Below are 17,898 nucleotides of genomic sequence, written 5' to 3' on the forward strand. Positions count from 1 at the left end.
TTTCTTATCCTGAAGTCCCGCCCGTTGGTGACTCTAAAACAGCTTCGTTGGGGTAGATTTTATGTTTTTTACAATGCTTGGGTAAATATTTAGCAAGTGTTACTTCCTAACAAGTGTACATTCATGGGAATTAGTGAACAGGAACAATATCCGTCTCATTACCAGACTCTTTTTTTTTTTTTGCCCTGTGGAATTTTGCTATTCTTACAGCAGTATCGTTAGCAATGCTAAACAGCAGTAGCGTTGTAAAACCGGTGCTGCAGGTGACAACAACTTCTCCTCGCTCCTTGCTCGTTTAAAGACACATTTAACTTGGTTAAGCTCTCGTGGGCGTGAAGGTGAAACCTGTCTCGAGCGTTTCCAGACCGGAACAATGAATGTCTTCCGACACCTGATAAACTTTGGGGTGAACCCTGCAGCGCTGGCTTATGCCATGACCACTCTGGGGTCTAGCATGATAAACAATATGTTCAGCTTCTACTATGTGAAACTCTTCCTGAATAGGTACAAGATATCCGAAGGAGCGTTTCACCAATCACAAGTGAGTATGTTGACCTGTCCTTCTTGACCAATACTCTGTGAGTTGCACAGTTGTAGAGTACAATTTAAAGAGCCGGTTGCTTAAAATAAAAAAACAACTGGCTTCTGAATTCTTCAAAGCATCAAAAAGAAAAGATTACCCATAAGAATTTCTATGGAATTTCTATCTTCATAAAATCACTTCAGTATCTGTGAAGTGATTCAGTTGCAGTCAAGAGGGCTAATATAAGCCGATGTCGATGTCTAACATGCATGCCCAGGAATGACTTCTTTTAGTAACCTAACGATTACTGATTATGATTGAATAGTAATTGTAGTTTCTCTCTACCACTATAAAAAGGATTTGCTTGATGGCACTCAGTGGAATAACAAATACCTAGAACAATGGGAAAGTCCAGAGAGCTGAGTGAATATTTAAGCAGGAAAACTGCTGATTTACACAGGATGGGAAGTCTCTTGGAAACATTTCTAAACAAATGCAAATTCCAAGATCATCAGTTTAAACAAGTTATTCAAATGCAATTTGCAGAGGTCTAGAAGAACACCCCAACTGTCACTCTCAGATGATAGGAAATGGGTTATGATGTTCAGGAAAAGCTCGAAAACCACCAAAGCTGAAGGCTACTGTGAACTGGAAACTGCTGGAGCACCAGCGTCACCGTCCAGAGTGAAGTGAGTTTTACATCGCCATGGACTGCAAGTGTGTCAACCGAGATAGAAAGCCCCTCCCCCAAAGTCTGCATCTTCAAGTTAGACTGAAATCTGCAGCTGCTCACATGGACAAGCCAAAAAAAAAGATTTAATCCTAACCTGGTCAAACAAGGCAAAAAAATGGAGTTATTTGGACACAGTGGCAAGGAATTTTTGAGAAGTAAAGTTGAGGCTTTCAATCTTAAGAATGCTCCATCAGCTTTGGACATGGTGGTGGTAGCATTATGCTGTGAGGCAGTTTTGCGCCCAGTGGTATGTTGCACAAAATGGGTGGAATAATGAAAAAGGAGGACTAGCAGGAGTCACAAAGACAAGGATCGGCTTGGTAAAGACTTTGATATGGACCAAGGGATAGATGTGGAAAATGCAAAGAACGGCATAGGTTTTGGGCTTAACTCTTTTTTTCATAAGTTTTACAGCTTTTCCTGATGATAAAAACCTCCAACATTGTCATACATAATACAAGTTCATAAGTGATTAACCAATGGATAAACAATTAAATGGCAGTAAAGTTCCTGTGTTATTTATTTATTTTAAAGTTTACTTCTTTTTTTTTTTAAATTTCTGACAGATTTACTTGTTGTTGTTTTTATTAACACTTTTACATGCTTCCTATCCACAGGTGGTGTACATGGTGTGGAATGCAGTTAATGACCCTCTCTTTGGTTACCTGCAAGATAACTCCAGGGTACCCTGCTGCTCTCAGCGACGTCTCTCCATCCTGTACGGCGCTCCCCTCTACTCGCTAGCTTTTCTTTTAGCCTGGTTCCCATGGCGTTCCTACGCCCCTGGCGACTGGTTGAGTGGTTTACACTTGACAGTAGCGCTGTGTGCTTTCGATGGCATGCTAACTTTTGTGCTGTTGGCACAATGTGCCTTGTTTGCAGAGATTTCCAGCCATCATCAGAACAGACTTAGACTCATAAAGTACAACCAGGTAGGCCCTTCATCCTGACGTCTATTCTCTCTATGTACCTAAGCACGTCATTCTTTTCATATCCCTTCTTATTTATTTCCCAGGTGGCTTCTCTCATTGGCTCATCCAGTGTCCTCTTCTGTGGTGTGGTTTCCAACAACATGGAAGACTTCTTGGCCTTTCAGGCATTCGCTGTGCTGATTGCTATCCTGAGCTGTGGCTGCATGCTCTACACAGGCTTCCACAGCGAGAGCCGCTTTGACAATAAAGCATCTCAATCAGATGCTCCCGCGTCTGTTGATCAGACTTCGCATCCATTGGCATGCTCCTTCTCCACGTTGAAAACGTTGACATGGCAAATCCTGACCAACAGGGACTTTCAGCTATTTGTACTAATGAACTTCTTCCAGGTGTTCATGCTGGCCTTCTTTAATAATTTTACCATGATATTTACTGAGCACCTGATTCCTCCAGATGTGCTTCCATCATTGGCAAAGAGCATCATGTATGGAGCAGCATTCATCTGTCCACAGGTATCGTCCCACAGTGTTAGTGTTTTAGTTTTTTTCCCCATAAAGATTAGAATAAATGCTTTAAAATACCACACTGATTGCTTTAGTCCATTACAGTCACAGGTCCTGAACAGTGAGGTACAAAGATCATTTTCAGTTGATATTTACTGCTGACTGCACTGATAAAGGAATTGGTAAGCTTGGAAAATTTGAAATCCGTACTCAGGTGGTGCCAGTTTTCAGTTCTCAATTTGGAACAAGGTTGAAATACAGGGGATATAGACAATGTTAAATGGACAGTTTTTGTAGTATTTTGGGCAGAAATATTTGCAATAACTACTTAAAACCATTTATTTATATTCGTTTACCACATAGTTCATAAATAGAGCTATTCGGCTGCCAACTCTCCACCTTGCTCAAATGTCAGAGGTCTAAATAAACACCTGAAAGCACCGAAAAGGAAAGGGTTTTAAAATACTTGCAGCTTTTTAATCATCTGCTTTGCCTAACCCAATGTCTTGTTCCTGACTGTCCTCATTTTAGCTTTTAGTGCTGAGCTCTCAGAGTCTGCTGCATAGGCATGGCTACTACAGGATCATCCTCTTCATCTTCTATGTGGAGGCTGGAATGGCAGCTGTCATGCTAGCAATTGGTCCTCAGCACTACTATTTCATGGCATTTTTCCTCACCATTAACATGTAAGAAGTTACTGCTGGGCTTGTTTGTCTTGATATGTAAAAAGATTTTTTTCTTTTACTATACTGCATTGATTTTATTTCTTTTCGGTTTCTATGTTTTATACAGGGTTATAATTCAGGCCTCCTTCAGTCTTTTTGGGTTGCCTTTGGCTGACATTATTGACACTGACCTGCAGAAATACAAGCGCAGGTAAGAAACACAGTCGACAGTTTGGACACCACTGTCCTTTATGTCATACCGACAAAGCCAAAATTTTAATCAGCCGAGACATTTACCTTGTGCACTATTTCTGTCAGTTATATGTAAGAAAGAACAGCTGAGTTTGATGGGAATATTATTAGTATTTATTTAGTATTTATTCAGAGATGGACCAAACTGGTGGGCCTGCAGACCAACCCTGCCATCCCCTTGACTTGTGTCACTATCATCATGACTATAAATATGAACGTCAGCACAAATGACTAATTCAGTCATTCCTCAGATTCAAATATAAACCACTTCATTAACTCTGGCTGCTACAGCATTGTTTTAAAACCTCATGATTTTACTACATAAACTAGGAAAATATGCAACATTATTTCATTTAAGCACTCACAAATCTGTGTACTAACATGCAATGAAACAAGTTTATGATTTAATGTGTGATGATGCGTTTTCTTCTCTTCCTCGCCTCCTGTAGTTCCCCTCTCTCTTCCATGGTGTTTGGAACAAATGCACTGTTCACAAAGCCAGCTCAGTCTCTGGCTCCTATGATAGTGTTAAATATCCTGAACCACTTTGGGTATGAACAGCTGAAGGATGTCACAAAGGATTCAGATCCGAGGTACAGAGAGTTTCTTGCTACTTGTTGACTTAATGGGCCCAAATGTTTTTGGAGCTGGTTTTAAGATTATACCCATAAATCTATGACATGTGTCCTAAGTCTGTCTGTTAATACTTTATGTCATAACTTGCTGTACAGTAAGCACTAAAAACCTGAGGAAAAAATAAGAGGGCCTTAGTTGCTGCAGCTGCTGATACCCATGTTTAATGTAGTACGTTTTCCAAAGCGTTCAGTTACTATTCAGCTTTAAGCCTGGGGCCGTTTATCCCATTATAGTATAAATAACCCGTTTTTCTATTGAAATGTAGATAATCCATCCTGTATAAAACAATAGCACCATGTAACAAGAATCTAACTTTGACCAATAAACTGTAATGACACTGATGGATTTAAAGTGTGTTTTAGATTTTAAACAAATGCAGAATAAGAAGCTAATCTAAAAAGTTAAAACTGTAAAGTAGTAAAATAAACCACCAAAAATCCACCACTGTGATCCCTTATCATTTCAGATAATCTAAATAGAGGCACATTTAATTTGAAGGAGAACAACATTTTTTTCTATGGTTGCTATTTAGTTTTATTATGCAGAAAATCGACTTTATAGTCAACTGAATAAACACCAGTTTCAAGAGACAGCCTCTCTGATTTGGCCTTTTTTTTTTCTAAGGTCACTGTTTATATAATTTTCTAAAATCTGAACCACTGAAACATTTGTTTTCCATCTACAATGTTTTTTTTTTTTTCTTGGGCTCTCCTACAGTGGATTTGTATGTGTCACAGTTTCAATTAATTGTTATATCTTATCGCAGGCCCTCACTTGATCCACTGCGTGAAAATAAAAATAAGCTCCCTTTAGACCACCTTTATTCTAAGTGGCAACCCTCGTAAACATAACATTTAACCAGTGGGTGGTTAAATTGTGCTCATAGCCATGAGCATGATTGGCCATATTAGGGATAGTGTTTCTCATTGACATCGTTCAGAGCCAAGACCTTGTCATAAACTGTTTAGAGGAATCTGAAGAGTGCTTTTGGCTCACAGCGATTCCTTGCACATAAACTGACTCTTGAAATATCTTAGATCTTTATGGTTTTGTACGTCCACTGATTCCTCTTTACACCATTTAAACGAGTCACAGTCAACATGCACAGGCATGCTTTTGCAGTTTCCGTAATTAGCATTGTGACAGTCAGGATGATTCAGCTGTAAATAAATGTAACTACACCAACACTTTGTTTGTCCTTGTTTTTAGTGCCTTGGAGAGCCTCCACAGAGCCATGTTCTACTTGGTTTGCTTGGTGCCCATGTGTGTCGCTGCTCTGCAAGTCCTGGCTTGGAGGCCGTTTTCCATTCGCAACAGTCACACAGTTGACACAAAGTATATTGATGGCTAATATCAGTATTCTCGGTATTCAAAGAACCTGGCTTAATTGCCTGTAGTTGGGATCTGTAAATGAATAATTTAAAATGAGTATTTTTGTATATTTAAATGAGTGAATATATTGAAATTTTAACAGGGAACAACTGTAAATCATCAAGTACCTTAAAATCAAACAAATCAAGGGGCTTTAAATATTTGAAGTGGAAAAAAGTAAATGTTTTAAATGGCAATTTTCATCTGGGTGCAAATATATCTAGACTTTATCCCACTTACTTTGATTTAAAAGTGGTATTTTACTTCCCATTCTTAAACATTTACTGGTTGTTGGGTTGGGTGGGGCACAAATTCAGCATTATAATAGTTTGTTAGTTTATAATTAGTTTGTGAGATATATATTTTTATGACAGAATCCCACCAACTGTTCAGCTACACTTATCAGGATCCTACATTATAAGGTGGATGTTCGGAAGGCCAAAAGGTTCTGAGTAAACAATGAACTTAACTAAAGGAACTTTACTCATGCAAACATTGAAGTTGGATGTTAAATCGCTGCTTTAGCAATGAGAACAAATAGTCGAGACATTCTCGATCCTTAAAGAGTCAACTGAAACACAAACTCAAGCATCTACTTGAAGAGAAGTATTTAGTTAACAGCTTTGCATCTCTGGAACAAAAAACTTGTCATGTGGTTATTTCTTGAAGACTATCATTTAAGTGTCGACTTTGATTTTTTTGATCATTTTGTACTCAAAAAATATTTTGTTTCATTTTTTTTGTCTGTTTATGATGCTTTTATATATCATCTATATAATGGAGAGGGAGAGAAAGGTAAAAACACTCCATTTAGCTTTTCACAGATGCAGACGCATAAAGTGGCCACATAACATCAGAAATTATTGTCACTTAAACTCAGGTCTCACAAGCTCTGGCATCAACAGTGATGATCAATGAAAGGTATTCATCAAGAACAAAAAATTTCATTTTGCCAGTTAATGAAATGCCTTATTTTACCCGATGAAAAAGACAGTTAGTGTCACAAACCTGATGGTTAATAACCTCCATGCAGATTAAAAAAACAAAACATGATTCAAGTGGCTCGCATCACCTGTATTTGATAGTTTACAGTAGAGAGAAGCCCAAACGGGGCAGTTTATGCAGACTTTGAATAAAGGCTGTAAATGGTGAAAACTAATCTAAGGATTATAATCCAGTGTATGAATGGACATTATAATGTAAAATGTATTGAGATTTAGGGGATGGGATATGCTTCACAACTGGCTCAGAATGCTAAACACTGCCTTAATGTGAATTTCTAATAAGTTTACTGTGATTTCTCTAAAGAGAAACAAGGCCCTCTCTTTTCCTATGATAACATAAGCTGTATTTGACATACAGACATGTGCTGTATCTTGTTCTATGTTTTGGTATCAGATTCTATAAATGTGTTGTTTCTAATTAAAAATGGTAAAAAAAATCTATCCGTGGTACATTTATGTTTTTGATTAGATTTTAAGAATGTTTTAAAGAAATTCTTGGTCAATAATGTAACAAACATTAAGCGCTATCAAAAAAGTGCCATGACCCCTTTAATGAGAAATGGCTTTATCATTTCATGTCAGTTCACTGCCAGTAATCGTCGTGATTAATGATTCGTGCAATAAAAGGTGTAACATTTTGCTTTTTGTAGAAGTGAAATTCAGATGTAATTCCTCTAATGTGGATCGTCTAATTATCCCCCTTTTGTGTTGCAGAAAGTCCTGAAAATAAAATCCTTGGAAAAAGTTGTTATGAGCAACAAGGAAGCTGTGGAAGCGCGGTGGAGACCAACACAACTTCGAATGCTTTGTGAGAGGCGGGTTGTGTAAGAGCCTTGACGTTTAGAGAGGAAATAGTCGCCTGGTCCACGCTGGTTTTGTAGTTTTTATGTCTCATTTCATGAGAAAAGATTAGAAGCACAAATGACTTGCATCCTTTGCAGACTTGCTTGTTTCCTCAGACTCAACAGCATCATCCAGCTGGTGTTTAATGGCTTTACAATTTCCTTTCCGTCAAGATGATGGAGGTCTGAATTCATCAATTCCTTGAATGAAGCTTAGACATTTTGATAGATGTCATCAGAAGAATGCTGCAGGTCGTTGCTCGAGGGCTGAAACGATATTAAAACTTGGTCAAAAACAGTTAAATTGAATTTTGTACAGACATCCTGCGGCAGAAGTTACACAATCTGTCTATTTGACTAAATCTAACCTCAACATGCTGCAACAACAACATTTACCTCAACTTCAGAAGAGCTTCTGCTTGCTGTTTGATTGTTTTTCTCCATGTTTCTCTTCTTGTGCATTTCTTTCAGCACGTCCTGGAACTGTACTTTTTTATTTGCGTTTTTCTATAAGGGAAAAGATGAGTAAAAATTTATTATAAAGCCCTTTTTTTGGAGGGGGGGTTAGGATTTTTTTTCTGCCTTGGTATTTACAGAGGGTTTAGTTCGTTCCTGTTCCTCTTTTTTTTTTTTTTTTTTTTTTTTTTTTTGCATCTGTGGGCTTTTCCCTATTTTGAAAACAATGGATTCATCAAACATGAGTTAAAACAGAAGAGAGAGACCTTGTCGTTTTTGGATGTCTTTCTGCAGATGTTCATATTGCAGCCATACTAGAACAGAAAGAGAAAGGTTAATTTCACGTGAGCACAAACTGACTTTCAGTCCGGCTTGTACAATAGATCACATTAAAATAAATGTGTCTGTGATTCACCTTCTTTAGAATGATGAGCGTCACTATAGTCAAGCTGTAGACGGCCAAGAGGACAAATGATACCAACACGATTTTTCCCATCACTGTTTTAGTATTTTCTAAAAAAAAGAAAGAAAGTGAAGGCGTCGTCTTCATTTTAATGACTGTAAAATGAGTTTTCTCTCTAAACAGTCCTTACCTCTCACTACAAGAGTTGCTCCCTCCCCTACAAACGGTGTGCAGCACCCATTCTGAGTTGCTGCGGCACAGAAGTACATCCCGCTGTCACTCGCTTTAAGTGAATTAATTTGAAAAGACGCTTCTCCTTGGTACTTTTTACTCATATGAAGCGGTAGAGAGACATTCTCTTTGAACCAGTAAAATTCTACTGAACACTTGGAAATAACTGTACAATTGAAAACAGCTTCTTCCCCTATTTTCTTCCAGATTATGTTGTTTGACTGTGATATGTTGACATGACATGTATCCTTGCCAGCTGCAATAAACAGGCAAAAGAGAATCAATATGAATCACACCCAGCCTTTTACATATATTTCCTAGAGGAATTGTTTACAGACGGCAAAGATATGAAAATGATCTTACCTGTGACCAACAGGTGGGCGAGCAGGAGAGACAGCCAAAACAACCGGTCCATGTCTGCGGCTTGAAAGACACTGAATGATCTCATGATTCCTTGTATCAGCCGTTTTTTTTTAAATGGCTGACAACATGGGAAGTGGTAGACTGAACTTCCTCAAGTCTACTAGTTCCTTCTTATTTTCCTGTATTGTGCAGCTCTACAGTACAATTAATGGATTTGTATGTATTCAAAGCGTTTATTGTATTTATGGTAACATGATATTATGAACTACTGTACTACTAGTATTTACTGTTTAAAATGTAAGTACATTTAATTGATTTCACGCTCTTAAATGAAGGATTGCGAGGTTTGGTGTCACTGGCGATGGAGAATCACAAATAGCCCCATCACCCCTTATTACCCAACATGGGCAACATTTTTGCGTGTAGACACAAATGTCAACTCATGCTGTGCACACATGATGGCGCAATCTAGGAACGGTAGAACAATAACTTTGAATTATTGAGAATGTGTAGAGATTTGGTGACAGGACTCCGGCAGTAATAATATCATGCAAGGTTATGCGGAAAGTAAATAACTCAGTGCAAGTCAATAAAGCTGAATGTGTAGTTTTGGAGAAATATGTATGAAGCAATCGTGCTCACACAAGAGAGTAAATTCTATGAATTTTGTTTTCGCTGATTTTATTTTCCCCACATTTTGTTATTTATGCATCTACACTGCCTTGAAAGAGGATTTACCACATTCCTGACTTCTTAGCTTTTTTGCATATTTGTCACATTTCACGTTTCATAATAATCAAACACAACCTCAGTAAAAACAGAATTACGTTTTTAAATGATTCTTTTCATTTATCTATTATCCAAACCTACTCATCCCTGCCTAAAAAATTGCCCCGCTAACCTAATTATGAGGTTGTGACCAATTTGACAGCAAGTACTGCCAGACACTCATGCCACTTCCCTTCACCCTCTTGTAAATCATTACTTAACTGTGATTAACCATATTTTTGGCCTGACAATTGCCAGACCTGCTGACTCAAGAAATACATATCTGGCACAGTAAAGTGGGGTAGAAATATCCGAAAAAGCCAGCACATCATGCCCCAATCTAAAGAAATTTAAGAACAGGTGAGGAACAGTCATAGACATCTATCAGTCTGGAAAGAGTTAAAAAATAAAAACACGTTTCTGAGGCTTTGGGGCTCCAGTGAACCACCCGGTGAGGACCGTTATTAACAAATGGAGAAAACTTGGAACACTGGTGAGCTTACCAGGAGTGCCCTGTGAGCCAAACTTACTCCAAAAGAGCATTGAGGACTAATTCACAAGGTTACAAAAGAATCCGGAATGACATCTAAGGAACCGAAGGCTTCATTTGGCTCAGTTAAGGTCAGAGTTCATGCTTCAACAATAGGAAAGAGACCAGGCAAAAATGGCCTCCATGGGAGGAGAAAACCACTGATGACTAAAAAGATCACAAAGCCTGGTCTTACATATGCCAGAAAAAACATTTTGATGAGAGCATTTCATAAAAAGAAAATCATATCAACAGCCAGTTCTTGCTGCCAAGGATGGCACAGCCAGTTATTAGGTTTATGGGGTTTACAAGTCTGTGATGACCCTCCTCATTCAACCAGGGCTCATGTTCTCAGCGTCGTGCTTGTTGTGGGCGGGTCCTCTCCTGCTGTCACTCATTCTCTGGTCCAATGCAAATCTGTCTATGTGTTTTGTCCCGCCCCCTTCCACGTCGACCTGCACTCTCGCCATATTTTCAAGCCCGTGAATCCCGGTGTGTTGTGCCTCCAAGTTGAGCAGAAGAATCTTTCACACCAGGCAGGATCAAGCGTGACCCGTTTCAAAGTCCACGTTAGCTTCTCAGCTGTGTCTCTGTTATTTTTCTTTTTGCAGCTATGAACATCTTCAGGCTCACAGGAGATCTTTCTCATCTGGCTGCTATCATCATCCTGCTACTCAAAATATGGAAAAGCAGGTCGTGTGCAGGTGAGCACTGGATATAGCTTTAATATAAATGCTACAGTGAGGTTTTCTAATGTCACTAGTTCCGTTTCACTTGTGTTAATCGATAAAAAAAAATCTGATCTTTTAAGGCAGCAACCTCTAAGCTACCTACCTAGCAATGCTAACGTTTCCTCTTCATTCATTTGAAGCAGCGGCTAATAGCTGCTGAATGGGCTAACTGATGATGGCAGCTAAAAAGTGCTGCCTGCATCTCCATCACAAGCTACTACTAAGTTTGCTGCAGTTAGACAGTGAAATATTAAAGTTGGTGGAAAATATAACGCAGACACATCAAAGTAACGGTTGACTTTGAAGGAATTCCTTTTGTACGTTAATCGTTCTCCGATCTGTGGATTGAGTGCGGTCAGTTGGGTTCCTACTGCTTACTGGACAATTAAGCACATTAATGGAACCTTTAACAAATATATTTAGAATAACTTTTTGCGGTTTCTGCTTCTACGTTTCAGCACCACCCCCTCCACCTCACATCCATTTACTCCTGCTCGGATAGTTTGACTGTTTAAGTGTGAGGGGCTCGATTTTTTGGGTCTGGCTTCTGACGTGGCGTTCTAGAAAGCGCTACGGAAGTAGATACCTGCTAAAAAGAGTTTGTACAAAGTTTTACTTATTTAAAAATGCATTTTATGCTTATAGACTCACATAAAAATTTAGGCATTAATAATAATAACTAACAACATAGGCAGCAGTGATGCAGTCTATGATTATCTAAAGTCCTAGATAAGTCATAGAAGGGGGCGGTTTTGTGTCCCACTTTCGATAAAGATTTGTGATTGATTAAAAAAGTTGACGCATGCGTTTTGGGTGAAAAGCTAAAACCTGAAGAATATGTAGCTTTGTGTTAAATCTGGAGGTACTGGAAGTTTAAAATATTGATTGATTTATTAAAACGTATAGGTCTTAACAGTCACTTACACGACTCCTTATGGAGATCCCCAATAAAACGAAACCAAGGGAAAATCTAACTTGTGTTGAGGAAGAGATTACTCAAAGTGAATCTGAGAGGCTGTTAATTGAACTGGTCTGTCATTAAAATTGAAAGACAATGAATATGCACTCAGCCTGACATCAACATACAATGAACATACAAAAAATTAGCTTTTTTTCTGAATATACACTCTTAACATATAACATCCTCTGATCTGAGGTCATTGATTTTAATGACCAATAATTTTGAATATTGTCTGCTTGGTAGAAACTGGTTGAAAAAACACGTCTGTTTATAAAGAGTGTCTCCTATTATTTATTTATTTTTATTTATTTCCCCACGTTGCCTGTCTCTTACCACTGCCACCAGTAAATCAGGGCACACGATGACCGACCCAAAATACCCTTAAAAAGTGTGATATCAGTTAAGAATATAAAGAACATGGATCAAAACATTTGACGTTGTTCAGGAAAGATTGTTATCGATTCCAAAAAGACACACCAAACACGCCAAACTCAAACATGCCACAGAGAGTGAAGATGGCACTTGCTGAAAACCCCCGATGTTTATCAGGAAGAATGTCGAGCAAACACTAGTTGAGATTCCTGGAGAATTAGGACCTGATTGTGGTTTTGAGGTGGTGCATCATGTTCTTGCATCATGTGTACCATGTATCATGGGAAGATACAGGGTACACTTTGGACAGGACATGAAGTCTGATAACAGTTTTACTCATGCTCACAGATATGAACAATTCACAGCCACTTAAAAAAATAAATAAATCTAATCTCCATGTATTTGGAATACGTGGGAAAAACTGTCCTATGGGCAAATCAGGACAGGCTGACATCACTCATTATTCCATTAACCCTTTAAAATGAATCCAAACGAAAAGAAACGGTCTTGTTTTTTGAACTCTTGAGACTTCGGAGTTTCATCTTTTTTCCAGCAGATGTCACTGTTCAATTAAGAAAAAACATGATTTGTTTTGCCCAGGCTGTTTGTGAAGCTTTGTGTGAACTGCTGAGGTATATGTCAGCCTAAACTGTGTTTCTGCTTGATATTTTTCTTAAAGGCATCTCTGGAAAGAGCCAAATTCTGTTTGCTCTTGTGTTCACCACACGTTACTTGGATCTGTTCACCTCTTTCATCTCCCTGTATAACACATGCATGAAGGTAAGACACCGCCAACCACACAGCCCTGACCCTCACATAGGTTTCACCATTTCTCCCAGAACACTCCAGTGACAGGCTGTTCTTTGCTGTTTACCAGCTGATCTACATCGGTTGCGCATATGCCACCGTATACCTAATCTACGCGAAGTTCAGGGCCACCTACGATGGAAACCACGACAGTTTCAGAGTGGAGTTCCTGGTGGTTCCTGTCGGGGGTCTTTCTGTTCTCATTAACCATGACTTCTCTCCCCTGGAGGTGAGTTCAAACTGCTGTATCGCAGTCAAATTGTGAGGCACATGATCTATTCCAAACCAGACATTTTGGGAGTAAATGTAAAATTGTGTTCCTGAATATGTAAATGTCTTCTGCAGATCCTGTGGACGTTCTCCATCTACCTGGAGTCTGTGGCAATTCTGCCTCAGCTCTTCATGATCAGCAAGACCGGGGAGGCTGAGACGATCACCACCCACTACCTGTTCTGCCTAGGGCTGTATCGGGCCCTTTACCTCTTCAACTGGATCTGGCGTTTCTACTTTGAGGGCTTCTTTGACATGATTGCCATAGTGGCTGGTGTGGTCCAGACTGTCCTCTACTGTGACTTCTTCTATCTTTATGTCACCAAAGGTGGGTTTAAGCATCGATATTATTCAGATATTGGCTAATTTGTTATTATTTATATAGACGTGAAATATGTGGGGACACTTTAGTTGATGTAGTTGCTCTTCGTGCCCTCGCTGGCCCTGAAATCATTCCTTAAATTTGATGAAAGGGATGAGTGTAAACATCCAGTGTCTTGTTCCCTGGAAAACCCTCATCCTAGAGTTCAGGCTACGCTAATCTGACGTTTCAGCAGCGCAAGTTTCCTGAAAGAAAATTCTCCAAAGTTATGGCTGTTTAAGACAAAATTCCCTCCTTATCTTACTGTAAATCGAGTGTCCCGGGAAAGGCATAAAGGAGATGTTGTGCAATGATTTGGAAATTCCCAGCTGGTTTGATGGTTGTTAGCGTCAACTGAACTTGTATTTTATTATTATTTAATATTCTTTCTATTTTACAAAGCCAAATTATAGTGCTTTGAAAACCCACCCATGCATTTCCTTCGGCTTATCTAATTCAGGTTCATGGGGGTGGCTGGAGCAAATCCCAGCTGGCACAAATCAAAAGGCAGGATACAGCCCGAGCAGCTCGCCAGTCTGTCAAAGGGCTTTCAGAGCCATTAACACCAATTCACTGTTTAAACAGCGTTATTAGAGAAAACTGCTGCATCTGTGGAGACACTCGTTTGTCACTACAGAGATCTTTAAAACTCAAATTTGATGTTTTTTGTAAGTTTGTTACATTTTAACTCAACTCAGTTGATATTTTTTAAGTTCCTTTTTTAAATGGATCTCATTTTGTTGGTTGTTAGTTGTAGCTTGTTGATTGGGGCAACTTTGGATGATTTTTTTATCATCCTCATCTGGAACTTTCAGTTGCTCCCTTATTTTTGACCTTTTTAAAAGGTCATCACAGCTGATGGATCCGCATGTTTGATTTGGCACATTGGATGCCTTTCCTGACGCAATCCCAATCTCATTTAATCAGGCTCGTCCCATAGCTTGTGACCCCCTGGGTTTGTGTCCTTTCCCAGAAATAAACCAGGGCTCTCATTTAAGGCATCCATATAAAAAATGATTAGCAAGTGGATTGAACATGAGAAATATGTGTTTTTCATTCATCAACACGTCAGAGGAACTTTTATTCTCTGCTCGGGGGACATAGTTCCTGGAACAGTTTAACTCAAAAGAGCCAGAGGGCGTTCTTAACTGCTGTGAACAAGCTTGACGTCACCCAGAAAATCTCTGGCTTTTCCTGAAAACTCACGCTTGTATTCATCAAATGTGACGGCTGCGCAAAACTACACACTTGGATGTACTTGTCCTTTTGCTCCCGCACAATGGGGGCTCACACATCTTTCTGTTTGCTGTTTAAAGGATTTTTCTAATGATCAATTAACCTTTTTAACATGAAAGCTTGTATCAGGTAACGTCACACTGTTTGAATGCAAAAGAGAGAGTTGCTGGAAATGAAAATGATTCCTTTTAAAATTAATGTTTAATTTGTAGCATTAGTGATCGGTTCATCTTTAAAAGACAGCTTTCCCAAAGCCTTTGAGCCACAAAGAGGGAACACAGACTGAGGAATGGTCCACTTTTAAGTGATCTTACATGTGTAGTGTCAGTGCATAGTGGAATAAATAACGTGTGGCTGCAGGAATAAAGATGGCTCTCACCTGATGACTGTCTAACTTTATATCCCTCAGTGTTGAAAGGCAAGAAGCTGAGCCTGCCAGCGTAAAAAAGCATGGAAGGAGACGGCGACTCCGAGCAGACTCAGGAGGTGTGGAGAGGAAGTCATGGATTCTCATGACCTGTAGTAAAAGACGCCTGAGACAGAGAGCCAACTATCGGGGGGAAAAAACACTAGTCTTCTTGATGATTACTGATGGAACTGGTAAATGCCAACAAACACCAGAGCTGAACAAAGATCAGTCCAGATCAACTATTGGATTTTTGTGTTCAGCATCTTGCCTTAAGCTTTTTTTCATTGCTGTTCAAATAGGAGAAAAGGATTTGGTTTTTTGTTTTTGTGCGTTTTTCCGCTACATGTGAGGTGTATGCGCTTTTTTTTTTTCCTTTTTTTTTTTTTAAGTTTTTTTTTTAAATTTTCTTTTTTTTCCTTTTTTTTTTTTTTAAATTTTTTATTTTTTATTTTTATTTTTAAAAGAAAAACATCATCCATGGTGGTCGACTTTGATAAGTACCTTGTTTGACTTGGTAATGAAATGCACAAAATGTACAGTCTTATTAAAGCGTGAGATAAAGAGTGATGTATCAGAGTGCCTGATAAAGTTCTCACAGTTTCTCACAGTATTTTTTTTTTTTTTAATTCTTTTTACTTTTGCATTTTTTTAAGGTATGCATATCCTCTAATACATGTATCGTTTTTTTTTTTCTGTAATGTTTAAAGAGGTCAACATAATTTCGCACCAGCATGCTCATTATTTTGTAAAACATGGCTTTCTAAATGAACATTTTAACAGAATTAATGGTTTGATCTTAAATTCAAGAAGTAACCCATGAAATGAATGACTTTAATGCCAGCAATCATTTCATGGCAGGTATCAGTATTTTCCCAATGGTGGCTGTCTCGAATAAGGATGCTTGGTAACGGTTTTTCTTCTGCTCACTGTTCTTTGTTATGTAGCTTCACACAGTCTTGAATAAATGCTGCATCACATTTCTAGATGCCGACAGAGCACAAACTCTCACTGCACCCCGGCAACAAACTCATGAATGCCTTCCGGTGGCGACGCGCCAGTTACATGGATCCTGAAATGTTGGGAATGGGGACAAAACTAACAGCCACTTTTCCCACACTGGGGATGCTTCCCTGTTTATCCTCCAGCACATTGTCACATCTCAGTTGTTACCTGTATGGCTCAGTTATTAAGAAGGTGCGATGGTCACCAACGGGTGCATTGCTAAAAAGGCCTCTCGTTTCTTTTTATAGTAGTGTTCCTAAATAATTCATTTTATTCTTCTTTTTTTTTTTTTTTTTTTTTTGCATGTTATCACCTCCATTAAAGATTTTATGAGAATCATATCTAGTGTGTGTGAGTGATTTTTATTTTTCCTTTTTCCAATCAGAATTGTAATGTCTTTTGTTAAATATATAATCTGCAAAGGTACGAATGATGACCAGAGAAAGAAAAAAAATAGGTCCCGAAGGAGGCAAGAGGAAAGAAATGAAGGAAGAAAGGTAGATGAACTGCCAGAGATTCAATTCAATTTTATTTATATAGCGCCAAATCACAACATAAGTCGCCTCAAGGCACTTCATAGATACAGAGAAAAACCCAACAATCATATGACCCCCTATGAGCAAGCACTTTGGCGACAGTGGGAAGGAAAAACTCCCTTTTAACAGGAAGAAACCTCCGGCAGAACCAGGCTCAGGGAGGGGCGGCCATCTGCTGCGACCGGTTTGGGTGAGAGAAGGAAGACAGGATAAAAGACATGCTGTGGAAGAGAGACAGAGGTTAATAACAAATATGATTCAATGCAGGGAGGTCTATTAACACATAGTGAGTGAGAAAGGTGACTGGAAAGGAAAAACTCAATGCATCATGGGAATCCCCCGGCAGCCTATGTCTATTGCAGCATAACTAAGGGAGGATTCAGGGTCACCTGGTCCAGCCCTAACTATATGCTTTAGCAAAAAGGAAAGTTTTAAGCCTAATCTTAAAAGTAGAGATAGTGTCTGTCTCCCGAATCCAAACTGGAAGCTGGTTCCACAGAAGAGGGGCCTGAAAACTGAAGGCTCTCCCTCCCATTCTACTTTTAAAAACTCCAGGAACAACAAGTAGGCCTGCAGAGCGAGAGCGAAGTGCTCTAATAGGGTGATATGGTACTACAAGGTCATTAAGATAAGATGGGGCCTGATTATTTAAGACCTTGTATGTGAGGAGCAGGATTTTGAATTCAATTCTGGATTTAACAGGAAGCCAATGAAGGGAAACCAAAATAGGAGAAATATGCTCTCTCTTTCTAGTCCCTGTCAGTACTCTTGCTGTAGCATTTTGGATTAGCTGAAGGCTTTTCAGTGAGTTTTTTGGACATCCTGATAATAATGAATTACAGTAGTCCAGCCTGGAAGTAATAAATGCATGAACTAGTTTTTCAGCGTCACTCTGAGACAGGATATTTCTAATTTTAGAGATGTTGCACAAATGGAAGAAAGCAGTCTTACATATTTGTTTAATATGTGCATTGAAAGACATGTCCTGGTCAAAAATGACTC

The 17,898-nt window shown here is 38.9% G+C and overlaps 3 protein-coding genes across 6 annotated transcripts; 2 read left to right on the forward strand and 1 right to left on the reverse strand.

The window, feature by feature from the left end:
* The first annotated feature begins 5 nt into the window (after positions 1–5).
* Positions 6–8,077, forward strand: mfsd13al (major facilitator superfamily domain containing 13a-like). Of its 4 annotated transcripts, none has more exons than XM_085454175.1 (8): positions 6–541; positions 1,874–2,188; positions 2,272–2,700; positions 3,223–3,377; positions 3,484–3,567; positions 4,058–4,201; positions 5,454–5,579; positions 7,334–8,077. In XM_085454175.1, the coding sequence occupies exons 1-8, from the start codon at positions 374–376 to the stop codon at positions 7,341–7,343; spliced, it is 1,431 nt and encodes a 476-aa protein (XP_085310301.1). In that variant the 5' UTR covers positions 6–373; the 3' UTR covers positions 7,344–8,077. The 4 variants fall into 4 exon arrangements, with proteins under 4 accessions (XP_085310301.1, XP_085310302.1, XP_085310300.1 ...); XM_085454177.1 differs by lacking the exon at positions 7,334–8,077 and adding an exon at positions 1,070–1,212 and having other exon boundaries at positions 476–541; positions 5,454–6,243; XM_085454176.1 differs by lacking the exon at positions 5,454–5,579.
* Positions 6,441–9,020, reverse strand: LOC146711350 (uncharacterized). The gene is made up of 6 exons (XM_085454181.1): positions 8,915–9,020; positions 8,511–8,807; positions 8,333–8,430; positions 8,184–8,231; positions 7,858–7,968; positions 6,441–7,728 (listed from the first exon to the last, which is right to left on the reverse strand). Exons 1-6 carry the CDS (start codon positions 8,997–8,999, stop codon positions 7,675–7,677), a joined length of 693 nt encoding a protein of 230 aa, XP_085310307.1. The 5' UTR covers positions 9,000–9,020; the 3' UTR covers positions 6,441–7,674.
* A 1,543-nt stretch (positions 9,021–10,563) lies between these two features.
* Positions 10,564–16,699, forward strand: kdelr2a (KDEL endoplasmic reticulum protein retention receptor 2a). The gene is made up of 6 exons (XM_085454178.1): positions 10,564–10,703; positions 10,823–10,915; positions 12,955–13,055; positions 13,153–13,311; positions 13,428–13,680; positions 15,359–16,699. The coding sequence occupies exons 2-6, from the start codon at positions 10,825–10,827 to the stop codon at positions 15,391–15,393; spliced, it is 639 nt and encodes a 212-aa protein (XP_085310304.1). The 5' UTR covers positions 10,564–10,703; positions 10,823–10,824; the 3' UTR covers positions 15,394–16,699.
* Positions 16,700–17,898: the final 1,199 nt, after the last annotated feature.

Source organism: Copadichromis virginalis, linkage group LG4 (genome assembly GCF_057382275.1).
Source record: "Copadichromis virginalis isolate Kocher_CV1m ecotype Utaka linkage group LG4, C_Virginalis_male_GT1.1, whole genome shotgun sequence".
Lineage (NCBI taxonomy): Eukaryota > Metazoa > Chordata > Actinopteri > Cichliformes > Cichlidae > Copadichromis > Copadichromis virginalis.